Raw genomic sequence first — 16,813 nt, 5'->3', positions numbered from 1 at the left:
GTTGATACAAATCAGAATTAAGAAACTGAATGGGTCCATCAATAACCATGCTACGTCAATCTTTAAAGACCCAAATGTTGCAAAACACCTATCCGACCTCCATGACAAATATGTTGTTGTCCCTGCAGATAAAGCCCCAAATAACATCGTTTTTGTGTGTAAAAGTCACTACATCAACTGCTTGATAAACGAATTAGGTATTGACAATTCACTTGGTAACTCAACATATAGCCTCACGACACTTACCAAAGAGGAAATCCTGGATAATCATAGGTCTGTTCTATGTTCCTTTGGAATTTCAACCAAAGATGAAGAACTGGATCTTCCATCACTGTATTGGATACCTAAACTACATAAGTGTCCTTACAAACAACGGTATATTGCTGGGTCTTCCAAGTGCTCCACGAAACCTCTTTCTAAATTATTAACATCTATTTTATCAGCAATCAAAGACGGGCTTCAAAGTTATTGTGAAACTGCCTATTCTAGAGGTGGCGTGAATCAGATGTGGATACTTAAAAATTCAAAAGATCTTTTAGAGTACATACAATCTAACTCTCTTTCATCTTGTAACAGTATTAAAACATTTGACTTTTCTACCCTGTACACAAGTATTCCACATTCCAAACTAAAAGACAAATTGAAAGAGTTGATATTACTTTGCTTCATAAAAAAGAATGGCCAACGTAGATACAAGTATCTTGTCTTAGGGAGGGATAAATCCTACTTTGTAAAGAATCACTCTGATTCAAACAAAAAATTCTCTGAAACTGATATTATCAAGATGCTTGATTTCTTGATTGACAACATATTTGTTACGTTCGGAGGACGTGTTTTTCAACAGACTGTCGGCATTCCAATGGGAACAAACTATGCCCCTCTACTCGCCGACTTGTTTCTTTATTATTATGAGGCTGACTTCATGCAGGAACTTCTTAGGAAGAAAGATAAGAAGTTAGCAATATCCTTTAACTCTACTTTCCGCTATATAGATGATGTTCTTTCACTAAACAATTCAAAATTTGGTGACTATGTGGAACGCATCTATCCAATCGAACTAGAGATAAAGGATACTACAGATACAGTTAAGTCGGCTTCATATCTTGACTTACATCTAGAAATTGACAATGAGGGTCGGTTGAAAACAAAACTTTACGACAAAAGAGATGATTTCAGCTTTCCAATTGTGAACTTTCCATTTCTAAGTAGCAACATTCCAGCAGCACCTGCATACGGGGTATATATCTCCCAATTTATACGATATTCCCGTGCTTGCATTTCCTATCATGATTTTCTTGATAGAGGTTTGCTGCTCACAAGAAAGCTATTAAACCAAGAGTTCCAAATGGTGAAGTTGAAATCATCCCTTCGTAAATTTTACGGACGCCATCACGAGTTGGTTGACCGTTATGGAATAACCGTTTCACAAATGATATCGGATATGTTCCTTACGTCGTAACTACAATCCCCTTCCCTTTCATGAATATGACCTACCGAATTAGACTATTTACCGGATTTGTAATCACTTAAGCAACACGACGGGTGCCACATGTGGAGCAGGATCTGCTTACCCTTCCGGAGCACCTGAGATCACCCCTAGTTTTTGGTGGGGTTCTTGTTGTTTATTCTTTAGTTTTCTATGCTGTGTCGTGTGTACTATTGTTTTTCTGTTTGTCTTTTTTATTTTTAGCCATGGCGTTGTCAGTTTGTTTTAGATTTATGAGTTTGACTGTCCCTTTGGTATCTTTCGTCCCTCTTCTTTGGAGCCTATAGTTACTCAGCCATTTTTTTTGCTTAAGGACATGGCATGGTGCAACTGCTATTTCTATTTTTATTCAGTTTTATAAATGGGATTTCCTGTTCTCCAACTTAAACTTGGTCATTTATTGCATAAGGTTACAAGAGCGTAATTATATGTTTACAAGATGGTACTCAGAATAGAATCCTATACAGCTTCTGATTGGATGATACAGGATTGGAATTACATTTAATCGAAAGCTTATCCAATTAGGTGTAAAAATTGCCGAAATTCATATTCACATTTTACGAAGTATAGAAAATATATTCCATTTCTGCACGTCGGAGCCATTTAAAATATGCCTTTTTCATTAAGCGAAAAAAAATAGACGATCTTTTTCAACTGCATTTAAGTCCAATTGAGCCGCATGACCCTATATATTTTTTTGGTTGTAATGCAACACTGGCATTTCTAGTAACATGAACTGCTACCCTATTTTCCCTAGTTTGTGTAGTCGTCGAGAAAAAATAATACGGAACACCAGTGGTACCCTATGGAAAATGCATTGCGAATAATTGTGCTCTTGTAACCCTAAGTGTTTTTTATTAGCAACTTCTTAAACACGGTTTGACAGAATTTAACCGAAACCTGCTTATAATTTTTCTACAGGGCCTGAAGTAGCGTACTAGATATTTTAATTTTCCAGCAGTGTTATTTATGTAGTTTTCAGTACCAAAGGACAGTATCGTTTCGATGTGGATTATTTATAGACAACATGGGAAATACCTCCCGTGGAAGTCTGAACCGCTTCGCATTTTTCATATCTTCCTCAATACAATTTACTGATTGAAAGATTTCGTATTACAAATGTAAACAGTTTTGTATTACTGGTGAGTTGTTGAATACTTTATACGTTTTTTTAGACTTCGGTAATTGTGTCATCTGCTTATTGTAACTTGTATTTAAGATTATTTGTACGATGTAACTTCGAACCAATATGAAGATATGTAAATAAAGTTTAGAACGAAATCTGTCAGTAACCGTTTTTTTTTTACAAGACTTTGGACAAGTTTGTCTATAAATGCCTTAAGGAGGCTGAACTAATCCAGTTATCTAGGATAGCGTTCCCTTCCCTTGGAACTGGAAAGCTTGGTTATCCTGCAGACCAAGTAGCTAAAATAATGATACAAACAGTAAGAAAATATGCAGACGACAACAATATTGGTTCTCTGAAAGAGGTGATTTTTGTTATTTATGAAAAAGACAACGCTGGATATCAGGTAATTTTAATGGAAGTCATAATTAATTTAAGAACGTTTTTAATTCAGGAAATTGATAACTTGCTTGACACTGGCTATATTATTTTATAATTTTTTTTGTTTTATAAGCTACTCATATATTTAATAATAAAAAAAAATAATTTGAAATTCAAATATTTTGGCCTGGAGAATCACTGAAAAAAACACATTAATTGTTAACTTGTTCAACAGGTGCAAAAACAATGGTAAAGGTAGTATATCGATGTTCAAGAAATCGGTTGCGAAAACAAACAAATCTGTGTAACAAACCAAAACCGAGGGAAATATCTTTTTTTTTAACGGTCACATACAGTATAGTGTGTGTAATCCTGACGAAAAAAAAAATGAGGGCGATATTGAACAAGGGTCTAACATTAAATTCTGCATCTTGAAACACGTGTCTTAATAAATGTACGATGAACGGTAAATCGATTTTTATAAGGATTTAGAGATGAGAGACATATAAAATGTGCATACTTTAATGATTGAGTACGCACATTCGTCTTATCAAAAAGTATATTCACAATAATGTAGGGCGAATTTAATAACTAACAATTTGGCAAATGATCTATATTCATTCCACTAAGTGCAAAAGGAGTTTTTTTCGTAACGACAAAATAAAATGTTATTAAGAATAAGTGTGTTCTGTTATAGATCTTTAATACTTATAAAATCAGTCGTACATCCAATATTTTTAAACTTTCATATTTTCCCAAACAAGTTATTGATAAAATGCATATGAACAATTGTATTGGAATAACTTGATTGTACATGCAACTGCACAATAACATATTCCAAATTGTCGATTACCTTTTAGGGGGATATCAATTATCGTGGATGAATAAAAAATGCAATTTCGTAGAAATTTGATTTCATTTTAAGCTCACCTGGCCTGAAGGGCCAAGTGAGCTTTTCTCATCACTTGGCGTCCGTCGTCCTTCGTCGTCGTCCGTCGTCGGCGTTAACTTTTTACATTTTGAACTTCTTCTAGAGAACCACTGATTGGAATGAACCAAACATGACATGGATGTTCCTTATGATATGCTGACCAAGTGTTGTTACTTTGTAGCCGATCCATCATCCAAAATGGCCAACTGTGGGAGACTAAGTTTAAAATAGAACCCTATGGGAAATCCATACAAATGAATCCTTTTAGAGAACCACTGAATGGAATGAAACCAAACATGGCATGAATGTTCCTCATGAGGTGTTGACCAAGTGTTGTTACTTTGTAGTCGATCTATCATCCAAGAAGGCCGCCAGCGGGGGACTTAGTTAAACATAGGACCCTATGGGAAATGCATACAAATGACTTCTTCTAGAGAACCACTGATTGGAATGAACCAAACATGGCATGAATGTTCCTTATGAGATGATGACCAAGTGTTGTTACTTTGTAGCCGATCCATCATCCAAGATAGCCGCCAGCGGGAGACTTACTTTAACATAAGACCCTATAGGAAATGCATACAAATGACTTCTTTTAGAGAACCCCTGAATGGAATGAAACTAAACATGGCATGAATGGTCCTTATGAGGTGTTGACCAAGTGTTGTTACTTTGTAGCCGATCCATCATCCAAGATGGCCGCCAGCGGGGGACTTAGTTTAACATAGGACCCTTTTGGAAATGCATACAAATGACTTCTGTTAGAGAACCACTGAATGGAATGAAACCAAACATAACATGGATGTTCCTTATGAGGTGTTGACCAAGTGTTGTTACTTTGTATCCGATACATCATCCAAGATGGCCGCCAGCGGGGAAATTAGTGAGAACCACTGAATTGAATGAAACCAAACATAGCATAAATGTGCCTTTCCTAATGAGGTGCTGGCCAAGTGTTGTTACTTTGTTGCCAAATTTTATCTTTTTTTAAATGATTTCAAAAACCCAGGTAGAGTCAGGTGAGCGATACAGGCTCTTGAGAGCTTCTAGTTTGTACCAAAATGGACATACAAACCCATTGTAAATTTGTATTATGTTGAACATTCAAAAATTTGGTGTAGCTTTCCTCGACATCAATTGGAAACACTAATTTGCAACCAATCGACATGCAAATCGAGAAAAAAAATGTACTTTTTTTTTAAATATGCAATCCAATTATATGATTACGGTAATAAGAAAAACCTTATATATTTTTTTTTTCTATCTCACAACAGGCATTTCAAACAGAAGAAAAAAGACAAAAACAAGGTGATTATTCTTTTGGAATTAGCTATATTCTATGCCGTATCTAACCGTGTATTTATTTATTTTTTATTTTGGGGCTTGTCTTTAGATTGGTCTTCATCAAGGTTCAAAATTAACTTTGTTTGATTAAAACCAAAAAAAAATGTTTTTTTAATTGCTTAAGGGGGTAGACCTTGGTTCAGGGAGATAACTCTTTAAATCAGTTATGTGTTTGTAAAAGTCAAGTTCATCAATGTATTTTAAGCATTCACCTGAAACAGATTGAAAATAATCTATGTAACCTAGAAGCTTAGAATATATTTTTGAAAATGGTTGACACAAACGTACTAATGATTTTAAGAGTTATTTCCCTTAACCTAGGTCTACCTCCTTAAATGAAGCGGGTTTTTTTATTTTTGACTTTTAACACAGTATTCAAGTTGGTCCGAATTGAGGTCCCAAATTAAACTCTGTTTGGCAAAACTTTTAGGAATTTTGGTCCTCAGTGCTCTTCAACTTCGTACTTTATTTGGTCACTTAACTTTTTTGGATTCGAGCGTCACTGATGAGTCTTTTGTAGACGAAACGCGCGTCTGGCGTATATACAAAATTTAGTCCTGGTATCTATGATGAGTTTATTTAATTCAAGCAAACATTTTTAACCGGATTTTTGTGACAAAAATGTCGGTTATTGATTTGGGGATGTACGGCGGGCGGGCGGTTGGTCGGGCGGGCGGGCGGGCGGGCGGCAATCAAATGTTGTCCGTGCATTAACTCATAAACCGTTCAACCAAAGCTTCTAAAATTTTAATATGTTGTTACTGACAACTAAATGAAGGTCAAGTTCAATAATGGCGATTTTGACTTTTACCGTTCAGGAGTTATGGTTCTTGAAAGATTGAAAAATGGAGTTTCCCGTCGTGTCCGTGCATTAACGCATGAACTGTTTTACCAAAGCTTCCCAAATTTTAATATGTTGTTACTGATGACAAAATGGAGGTCAAGTTCAATAATGACGATTTTGACTTTTACCGTTCAGGAGTTATGGTTCTTGAAAGATTGAAAAATACTGTTTCCAGTCGTGTCCGTGCATTTTCTCATGAACCATTCAACCAAAGCTTTTAAAATTTGTATATGTTGTTACTGATGGCAAATTAGAGGTCAAGTTCAATAATGACGATTTTGACTTTTACCGTTCAGGAGTTATGGTTCTTGAAAGATTGTGAAATGGCGTTTCCATTCACGTTGTTGCATTTACTCATGAACCATTCAATCTAAGCTTTTCAAATTTTAAGATGTTGATACTGATGACAAAATGGAGGTCAAATTTGATATTGACGATTTTCACTTTCACCATTCATCAGTAATAGTTCTTGTGATATTGCCAGGACACAAATAAATATTAATAAATCCGGTTTGCTGTCGTTGTGACAGCCTCTTGTTTAATGATTGTTGTTCTTTGACATTCCCAATCTAACTAAAGAGTTTAGTTACCTTTTGGATATTGGACCATAAAAGGTATGTTCAATTTAATGTTTTTATGTTCTTACACCACACCTGTGTCAGAAGCTTATACTATATTTAAGATTTAATCCCAATCGAAATTCAGAGATATAATGCACAATTTAGAGAAATTAAAAGTAGAATCTTAGTTTTAATCGATCAGCATCAGATTACAATTTTAGAAATTATTTATATATATATTAAATTTCGTTTACTGTTCATTATTATATATTTTTATCAGAGAGATCAAACATGAAAAGCTAGGCAAATGACATTGCTTTCACTGGTATGATCAATGAATTATATCATTGGGTGATCGCATACTCGACACAAAGTTCTACAGGACTACCAATCCCCGTCATGCTACATCTCTGAAAGACAAAGTAAAGACTTTTGAATTCGTTGACTTGAATCGGCAACAACAAATGGTTGCATTGTCAAAACTGTTTGCAAACGTATTCTTTCAAGTTTTTCCTTTAGCTCCGCGATGTATATTTTAAACTATGCTCCTTGGCTTTGACACAGACGTCATGCTCATCGTCATTATACACCTTCTTTCAATGATGTTTCAATTTATGACATTCTTGTCATTTATACAGATGTCGTCGGGTATTCATAACAATCGGACGAATCTACTTACTCTCCGTTTAGTAGCTTCACTCTTAACATTTCATAATGGAAACCACTGTTAAAAATCCTTGTGCTAGCATATTCAAATACATAGTCATCATAACTGATATTACCCGTCGCAGACTTTTTAGATCGGAAGGCATTGGAGAGACGATACGATATAAATGAGTTTTTCTTATACTATCCTCAGCCAACAACGATTCCCATGCCGTCAATTAAGTAAATATCCCTCATCAAAGTCCAGTTCCATCGATAATACCCCCCTGCTTTTTTTACCAAACTGTTTCGACCATATTTTCCTTAATACTTCCGCGGCATTCGGACTGAATCATGTTGTGAGTTTTACCCGGGACTATTGGTATTCGCATTGTCATCTGAAAAAGTCACAGAAAAACAGCTAGTATAGAGTTTTCTCTGCTTGGAATTTTATGAACCCACCCTTACCTTCTTTCTTTTTGTCTTTTCATCAGACTTCACTATTTTTATTGAGATGCGAATTGGCATATTGTTCTTCTCGAAGTTTCTAAAGAAAGTGCAGATTTTCTATGATAGGTTTGATTGCCCACAAAAAGAATTCAGTGTTAACTTTGTCGTACATTCAGCAATAGTTGGGGAAAATAGTAATCAATATGCCTGGTCAGTTATGGATTAATTAGTTAGAATAAAGATTAATTATATTTCAATTTTATCATTAAATAGATAATTTCTTGAAATAACCATTTAGTCTTTGTTTACATACAGTTGAAGGTTAATACAACAAAGATTAAGTATCAATAAATAGTTCTTTGAAAAATCTGACATGTGGTAAAAAAAGATCATTACCTCAAGCTCTATCAGGCCTAAAATTTTCAGATGAATCTCGCAACCCATTTTTGTTGTTGCTGAAACTAAAGTTGTAATTTAAAGGAAATTTTGCAGTTTTTTTGTTATTATCTTGAATATTATTAAAGATAAAGTTAAACTGTAAACAACAAACATGTTCAGCAAAGTAAAGTTACAAATAAGTTAATGAGACCAAAATTGTCATTTGACTCCTTCATGAGTTATTGCTCTTTAAGGAAAATTTTACACAATTCGTCATGTTTGCTAACTTTAAAAAATATTCTCCTCTAGTTTCTATTGAACCAATTCCAGCCCAGAGTTAAGCTGAATGATCCTAAGGGTGTCTAGAATAAATTCTTTTTTTTTATTTTCTGTTTCCTCAAAAAAATATGGCCGCCATGGGTAAACATGGAACATAGGGTAAGATGACTTATATCTCAAAAGTAATTAGAGCAAATCAGACAAGTTAAAGTATTCAATATGCATCACCTGCAAAGCGAATCAACACTCAAGCAAAATTTATCAATCGGGAACAGGACACAACCTTTGCAAGTAAAGATCATATATGACTTAACTGGAATTTGAAGATCTTAGACCGCGAAAACATATTACTAGTGATTTGAGACACTGACACATAATACAGGTTTATCAATTCGTGATTATGACTTAACTTTATGTAAATTTCAGTCGTTCTACCGCATTACTATGTTGGTGTCATATGCGAAGGAGGAACTGCTGACCCTTCAATCACATTAGTCCACACCCGGTTTTCTATAGGGTCCATATTCCTTAGTCTTACATGTAACTTTCCATGTAGTATTGTGTGGATCTATTCGTCTTTCTGTATATTTTTTGAATATATACAATTTTTCATTTATTTTAGGAAATAAAAAATTGGTGACGACAGAAAAATGTCCTAAGCCTAACTTAGTTAGAATTACTGTAACCGGGAAGAACGAGAAAGATGTGGACCACACATTTCATCGAATAGAAAAGAAAATTACAGAGACAGAGACAGAGGAAAAAATGGTAAGGAATCTTCCATCTATATTGTTCTACTTTGCGATATATGTCAACAATTTTATATTTCTATTTAGAAATTCCTTATGTTTATGAAATACGTATAAAATGGACGCAGTAATATATTATTGTCCTTGGGACTTTACCAAAATATCATAATAATTATAAACCAAAAATTATTCCTGAAATGCTCACTTACAACTGAAATAAAAAGAGGAAAGTGTTTATAACAGCAAAAGGGACATTATTACAGAGTGAGTGATTATGGATAAAACCAGCAATTATGAAACGACCCAACATCTATTATGACAGGTAGTTGTCGAAGAAAATTCAGATTGGAATATACTCAGTGTTTATTTCCCATGAAACACGTTCATGTCTAGCATCAAATTCAACGAACGGGTTTGAAATCTTCTGTTTGTCGATCCTTCGACTTTTGTCGAAAAAGCGAGACATAGCAATCCTACATTCCGTCGTCTGCGTCGTTGTCGTCATCGTCGGCGTCGTCGACAAAAATTCACTCTGTGGTTAAAGTTTATTCAAATTTTAATAACTTTCTTATACTATCATGGATATCTACCAAACTTGGACGGAATCTTGTTTATGATCATTAGATAGTATCAAGAAGTAAATTTTGTAAAAAAAAATATCTTTTTATCTATATTTTGATAATAAATCGAATTATTTTTTCTGCCAGTGAACATTTCATTCACTTTCATTCACTTTCTTAAACTCTCCTGTATCTATACCAAATTTTGATAGAAATTTGTTTATGGTTATTTGATAGTATCTGAAAGTAAGTTTTGTAAAAAGAATATCTTTTATCCGTATTTTTTTAACTCATAAGTGGACTTAGTATTTCTGCCAGTTAACATTACATTCACTCTGTGGTTGAATTTTTTTTTTAAATCATAACTTTCTAAAACTATTCTGGATTTCTACCAAACTTGGAGAGAAGCTTGTTTATGATCAGAAGATGGTATTCAGAAGTAAATTTTGTAAAAAAAAATAAAAAAAATCGTATTTTACTTATAAATGGACTTAGTATTTCGGCCAATTAACATTACACTCACTCTGTTGTTAAAGTTTTAAAAATTTTAAACATTCTGAAACTATCCTGATTTCTCCCAAACTTTGACGGAAGCTTGTTTATGATCAAAAGCTAGTATCAAGACGGAAATTTTGTAAATAATATTTCCTGTTTTTCTGCATATTACTTATAAATGAACTTTTCTTCCATTTAAAATTACATACAGTCTGCAGTTAAAGTTCTGAAAACATTTATTAGATTCATAAACTAGGCGAGAAACTGGGATCAGTGGAATCCTTACACATTATTAATATATGTAATGCAGGGTTTGGTGCTCGTGTGAGTGGCCGTTCGTCATTGGCGGTATGAACATACCGTATGAAATTTTCAAAGCGTTTCCATCAAAGGAATATTATCTCAATTTATGTTAACCTCTTCAGTTGAAACCTAGTTAATGTTTCCAATGTTTTCTATTTCAACTTATACGTAAATCCTTAAATATATAACATTTTAACTTATTGGTACATTAATTAAAAAAAAAACAAAAAAAAACTCCACGTTGTCGTTAAGCAAAATCTCAAAAACTGCCTGTTGACAACTGTGTATGGTACCCTGGTTGAGCATAATGTTTGGAACACATCAAATGGTTTTCTTTAAAATGTGTCAACATTTAAATTACCCTCATCAAAAAGTTTATAATGAATACGCCGCTTGGGACCGATTACTTATTCCGATATAGATACACTTAGTGTATATATGTTACAGTAAATAGATGAAATTAGGAATTACACGTAATTACTAAAATTTAGCAATTTCATGTAATTCCTGTTGTACCTAGTAAATACAAGTAATTCATAAAACTGCCCAGTTATTACCAGTAATTACTAATTGTTGAATGAATTTTTACACCTATTTACTTACTGATAAAACAATGTTGCATTGTATGATCAGCTGATAAAAAGGAAGGGCAATAATGATTAGATGAACAGTCAGTACTACCACAAAATGACCATCTTAAAATATACCCTGATTTTAAGAATGAAACATAGACTGAAAATGAACGATGATAAGGAATACATATTAACTGAGACGTTGTTCAAATTGTTCAATGAATAAATGTGATATTTTTAATGCCAAAAAATCCGTTATCAGCAGATTAAACATGAAATAAACAAGAGATAATCACAACCTTCTCTCAAGATAGGTATAAAAAAAGCAGATGTTAGAATCTATATGATTGTCAATGAGACAACTCTCCCAAAGAGACCAAATGACTCAGAAACTAATAGCTACATGTCACCTTATGGCCTTTTACAATGAGCAAAACCCATACAGCATAGTCAGCTACAAATGTCCCCGAAATCACAAATGTAAAACAGTTCAAACAAGAAAACTAGAGGCCTAATAAATGAACGATCAAAAATTATGTCACACAATAATCAACGACAACCACTGTAATGGTTTTCAAGACGGTTCTGTTGTATTTCAAATAATTCAACATATAAAAGCTATTTGACAGTCATAATTATTTAATGTGCACCTCTAGCTTTTTCTTGCTTTGTCAACCCTAAGCCCCTACCAGGTCCCTTTCCTAGACCCCCTTATTCTCAGCCTTAAATCTAGACTTAGGACAGGCCCATGTAATATGCAGCGGGGTTTAACTTGTTTTATCATGTCCATACCCTCCCATCTATATTTGTGATTAGTGATGTAAATATATACAGTCGTAGGCACATTGTCAAATTTTTACCAGAAAGCTCCAAATATGTCCAGAAATTATAATGTCTGTCTGCGTTTGTCCGTTCAAAATTCAGGACCAGATGCAGTGTAAGAATAAGTGTCGGCTTCAAATTCGGCACTCTCAGTACGCCAATAGATAGACTACTAAACATCAAATGGACGGCTTTTATTTTTTCTACAAAAAAGATACAATTTTGTTGCAAGCACTAGGGTCAGGTTACGACCGTAAATAGTCTAGATGTCACAGATTTCAATTAGTTTAGCACACACCTTTGGCTTGTTAAACTGTAAAGGCAAATCGAAAAATATAATGCAGTTATCTCTGTCATTTGTTTAGATTTGCATATAAAATCGACAAAATAGGTCTAAATTTTTACCTTAAATAATCAAATTTTCGATTTTTACTCCATGGATTTTTCTTCAAAAAACTATATGTTCTTGGTTAAAATTTTCTGTTTCTATAAGGTAGAATAAAAAGGGTTTCCAACTTCGTTTTTACGGTATGCATCAATCAAAGTTGTTTCCAATGTGAAAAAATACCAAACAAACGGCAAAATAATCGTAATATTATCGCGTAATATCCCGTAAAAATTGATTTTTGACGTTTTCAGTACCTTAAAAGTATTGGTTTTTAACAAAAATCGAAGTCGGTGACCATTTGATTATTTTATATCATTTAAAGGGGTTCTACTAGAATGCGCCCGGGAGCGCCCGGGTGAAGAAAAAGCGCCCGGGGAAAAGAAAAAGCACCCGGAGAAGAAAATATAGCGCCCGGGAAACAGAAAAAGCGCCCGGGGAAAATATATTTATATTTTATTGGCATGAGACACCTTTGTTAAGTTATGAAAATTGATTTTTTTTAATTTTAGACAAGAAATTTGCCAATTCAGATAATATATACGTTTGTAATAAAGCACAAAAACAAGTATGAATATTTCAATTTTAACAATAATATATGAATACTATTTCAAAAGACTGATAATAATGGATCACAGTTTATGCGGAAGATTTATAACCAGTGGCGTAGCTTGCATGTATGCTCAGATGCTCAAGCATCCACATCATTTTGATAAAAAAAAAAAAAAAAAAATTAAAAAAAAAATGTGTTCGTAGGAGTTAAACTCGTACACTACCAATAATTTACCCACACTTTTTTGGTACATTTCTACCCTCGTACATATCAGTACTGTTAGGAAAGACTGAAAACTTATAATGTTATACTTTCAATGAAATCAGTACTGATTTTGTCAGTACTATTTCAGTACTGATTTTTTCAGTACTGTTTCAGTACTGATTTTGTCAGTACTGTTTCAGTACTTATTTTTTCAGTACTATTTCAGTACTGATTTTGTCAGTACTGTTTCAGTACTGATTTTAACAGTACTGTTTCAGTACTGATTTTGTCAGTACTATTTCAGTACTTATTTTTTCAGTACTGTTTCAGTACTGATTTTGTCAGTACTATTTCAGTACTGATTTTGTCAGTACTATTTCGGTATTGTTATTTTCAGTACTGTTTCAGTAGATTTGGTGTTGTTAATCTTTTTAACTTGAAGATGTATTGTTTCAAAAAATATTTGGAACTGAAAACTTTTAAACTAGGTAAGTATAGTATGCTATATAATAATTGTGGCATATTTTTTATCTTTTGTAGATATCTCTGATTAAGTGTTTATCATTAGAGAAGTTTTTACAATGTGCATCTCAGTACAATTGGTATCCAAATATAGGTTTGATAATTCTGTGACAATATTATTATTATCCTTTTTTATATATATATAGCTGGTTACGTTTTTCTCTTTGACTATATCACCCTGCTGCGCAGATTTTTTTTAGCGACGTGAACATGACCAAGGAAAATTATCAAGCTTACTCTCGTCTATTGAAAAACTATTGAAGCGAAGGAGAAAACAACAGAAATGAAGCAAGATAAGCAGTTTATCGGATTTTACCCATTAGGAGCACCTGAATTCACTCCCGGTTTTTAATGGAGTTCGTGTTGTTTTTATATATGTATTTTTTAAAGTGTTGTTGTAAATGCCCTTTCGTTTTGTGATTCTTTGCTTACTTCTTGATTTTGATTGTGACTGTCTTTCAGTGTTTATAAAAATAATACGCACTCGACATCAGGGAGATTCACACTGTGGTTCGAGGCTGATATTTTACAGTATCAATGTGTATAATAGCGCATAATTTATATATATATCAAACAAGATTAGAATCTTCAATACTGTTCATTTTTTGGTATTTTGCTATTGCTTAAAATATGTTGTAATTAATGCAGTCATATGTTACTATGTTAGGCAATGCATTATAATCAACACAAAACAATGTCTCGATTCCCTTATTTTTAATCATAACTGGAATTTCTTTTATTTATCATAACCATTTTTTAATATATAATAAAACATTCAATGTCATACCAACATGTAAAGTTTGTGGCAAAAATCTCTGTCATTTTCATGCCCCTTGGTTATTTTATGACCCTTTAAAGCTCATAAAAAAAACAATCAAAGAAACAATTATTTTGCATGTATCATGTTTCATTGCTCTCCCCCTATGCCATCTTTTCTTTGGAATGCTTTGTTGAATGTCAGTTTCCTGGCTCTTTTCCTCAATTCAGTCCCGGATATGATGTGTCTTTTTACATGTACAGTGGTAATTCAAGAGGACACTTTAGTTCTAATATGAGCTCATTTTAAGCATCCACCTTTAATGTTTTGGTACTTGTACGAAACTTAGGATTCAATGGTTCATGATTAAATGTTGGGTTTTCTTTCTGATGAGAGTCATATTGATGCATCATTTTGTTTATAGGTCTTCAATTTTCACATTAAACATTCCCATGTCTGCTCCTGTCTCCATTGCTGTTTATCATTCTGAGGAAAGAAAATGTAATGAATTTATAAAGGCTACTATAAATTTTCTTATGTTAAAACTTTCCTCATTTCTGTGTGATGTAAAAATAAAAAGAATGCACAATTATGGAAGGGAATGGTCTGACGTCAAAATTTACTTATTACTTTATATACTACCAGAGTAATGGACTGGACTTCTGATACTACATGTATATATTATAATCAATCAAAGTTGAAATTTGTTTCTAAATAAAAAAAAAGGAAAATATGATAATTTAATTCATCATCATCAAAGTATTGGTGTTTGCCAGTGGCAAGTATTTCATACACGTGTAGCTTTAACCATCGGTCTATTTATGTGCTCTTTATAATAAGATCCGTGAAACAACGACAAAAGACATTTAAATATATACTAACTACTTTATACAAAAGTACATTAATGTTTAATAGATTGAAGTGGAAATTCAATTTAATTGAAAATTTATCGTACATAGTCATATATGTAGCACCAGAGATGTTATACATCTATCTATGGTAGCACACAGAAACGTGTCCGATTCCTCCAAAACGCGTCAATGTGACGTCAAAAATTTGATAAACATGTCAAATTGCATTGGCGAAACCACTTCTGCGGGAAGCCGGTCGAGCAGTACCCTCATACACATACATTTTGTAAAAAGACATTTAGGCATCACCGGATAATATTAAAACAATAGAATTTACTTACTATTAAACGATGATTTAAACTTTACAAAACGTATTAAATGAAATGTTAATGGTTTTTTTTCTAAATACGCATGACATATTTGCCACTGGACATAAAGTAATCAATAGTTAATTATGTGTTGTAAACTTAGCCTGCAGTTATGCTTGTTATGAATTACCTATGCTGAACAAACTAATGCTGATGACATACAGTAAACAATTTATTTTACATGGTCAAGCACCGGGAAAAAAATACAATATAAAATGTACATGATGTATTAGTTTTCTAAATTGTGAAGTACCTCTGTCTGAACTTTATTATAATAATAATCATATTGATAAAGAAAATCATAAATTAAAAAGCGCTTCAAATAAAAATAACTTTTTATTGTGCAATTTTTTTTTTAAACCAGACCTATAAGTCTGTGTCTGCAAGCAGAAGAAAGAGTGCACAGTGTAGCATACCTTGGACATTTGTCTGTACTGATTACTAAACCTTTCCTCCAGATTTTTTTTGGCACCTGCTTCGACTTTTTTTTTTAATCATTTATAATCCAACCGAACAATACGGGTTCTATCGTATCCCACACCATTAATATTGAATTGCGTTTTTACTTTACAGAGTATCATTGGGGGTATATGAGTTTTGAAATATTCTGGCGTTTTTAACCGGACACATTCTTAAATTATCGGACACGTTTTTGAGATTGTAACAATACAAAAAAAGTTATTGTCCTAAGTCAGGAGTTTAGTATTCAGTAGTTGGTTTTCCCGCTTGAATGGTTTTACACTAGTAAATTTTATTGAGAGCCTTCAATGGTTGTCGTCTGTTTATGTGGTTTATAAGTGTTTCTCGTTTCTCGTTTTTGTATAGATTAGACCGTTGGTTTTGCCGTTTGAATAGTTTACCGTGGCACTAATAATTTTTTGGAGCCCTTTACAGCTTGCTGTTAGGTGTGAGCCAAGGCTCCGTGTTGAATTGCCGTACCTTGACCATAACTGTTTACTTTTAAAATTGTCACTTGGATGGAGAGTTGTCTCATTGGCACTCATACCACATTTTCCTATATCTATAGACCATTGGTTTTCCAGTTTGAATGGTTTTACACTAGTCACTTTTGGGGCCCATTATAGCTTGCTGTTCGGTGAGAGCCCATGCAGGCATGGTGTTGAAGACCGTACTTTGACCTATAATGGTTTACTTCTACAAATTACGACTTATATGAACAGGAGACTTTTCTCATTGGCAGTTATACCACATCTTCTTATATATTAATACAACACTGAGCCACCCAAC

General features: G+C 33.4%; 1 protein-coding gene across 1 annotated transcript in view; it reads left to right on the top strand.

Moving 5' to 3' along the window:
* Positions 1-16,813, top strand: part of LOC143073094 (uncharacterized) — a 112,939-nt gene that overhangs the window by 22,258 nt on the left and 73,868 nt on the right. Inside the window, exons 5-7 of the mRNA XM_076248409.1 lie at positions 2,797-3,018; positions 5,199-5,232; positions 9,047-9,192. Of these exons, the coding sequence (XP_076104524.1) occupies positions 2,797-3,018; positions 5,199-5,232; positions 9,047-9,192 (402 nt within the window). The remainder of the gene's footprint in view (positions 1-2,796; positions 3,019-5,198; positions 5,233-9,046; positions 9,193-16,813) is intronic.

Source organism: Mytilus galloprovincialis, chromosome 4, assembly GCF_965363235.1.
Source record: "Mytilus galloprovincialis chromosome 4, xbMytGall1.hap1.1, whole genome shotgun sequence".
Taxonomy (NCBI): domain Eukaryota; kingdom Metazoa; phylum Mollusca; class Bivalvia; order Mytilida; family Mytilidae; genus Mytilus; species Mytilus galloprovincialis.
Note: the sequence above shows the minus strand (reverse complement) of the source record. Positions and strands in the feature narration are given on the sequence as shown.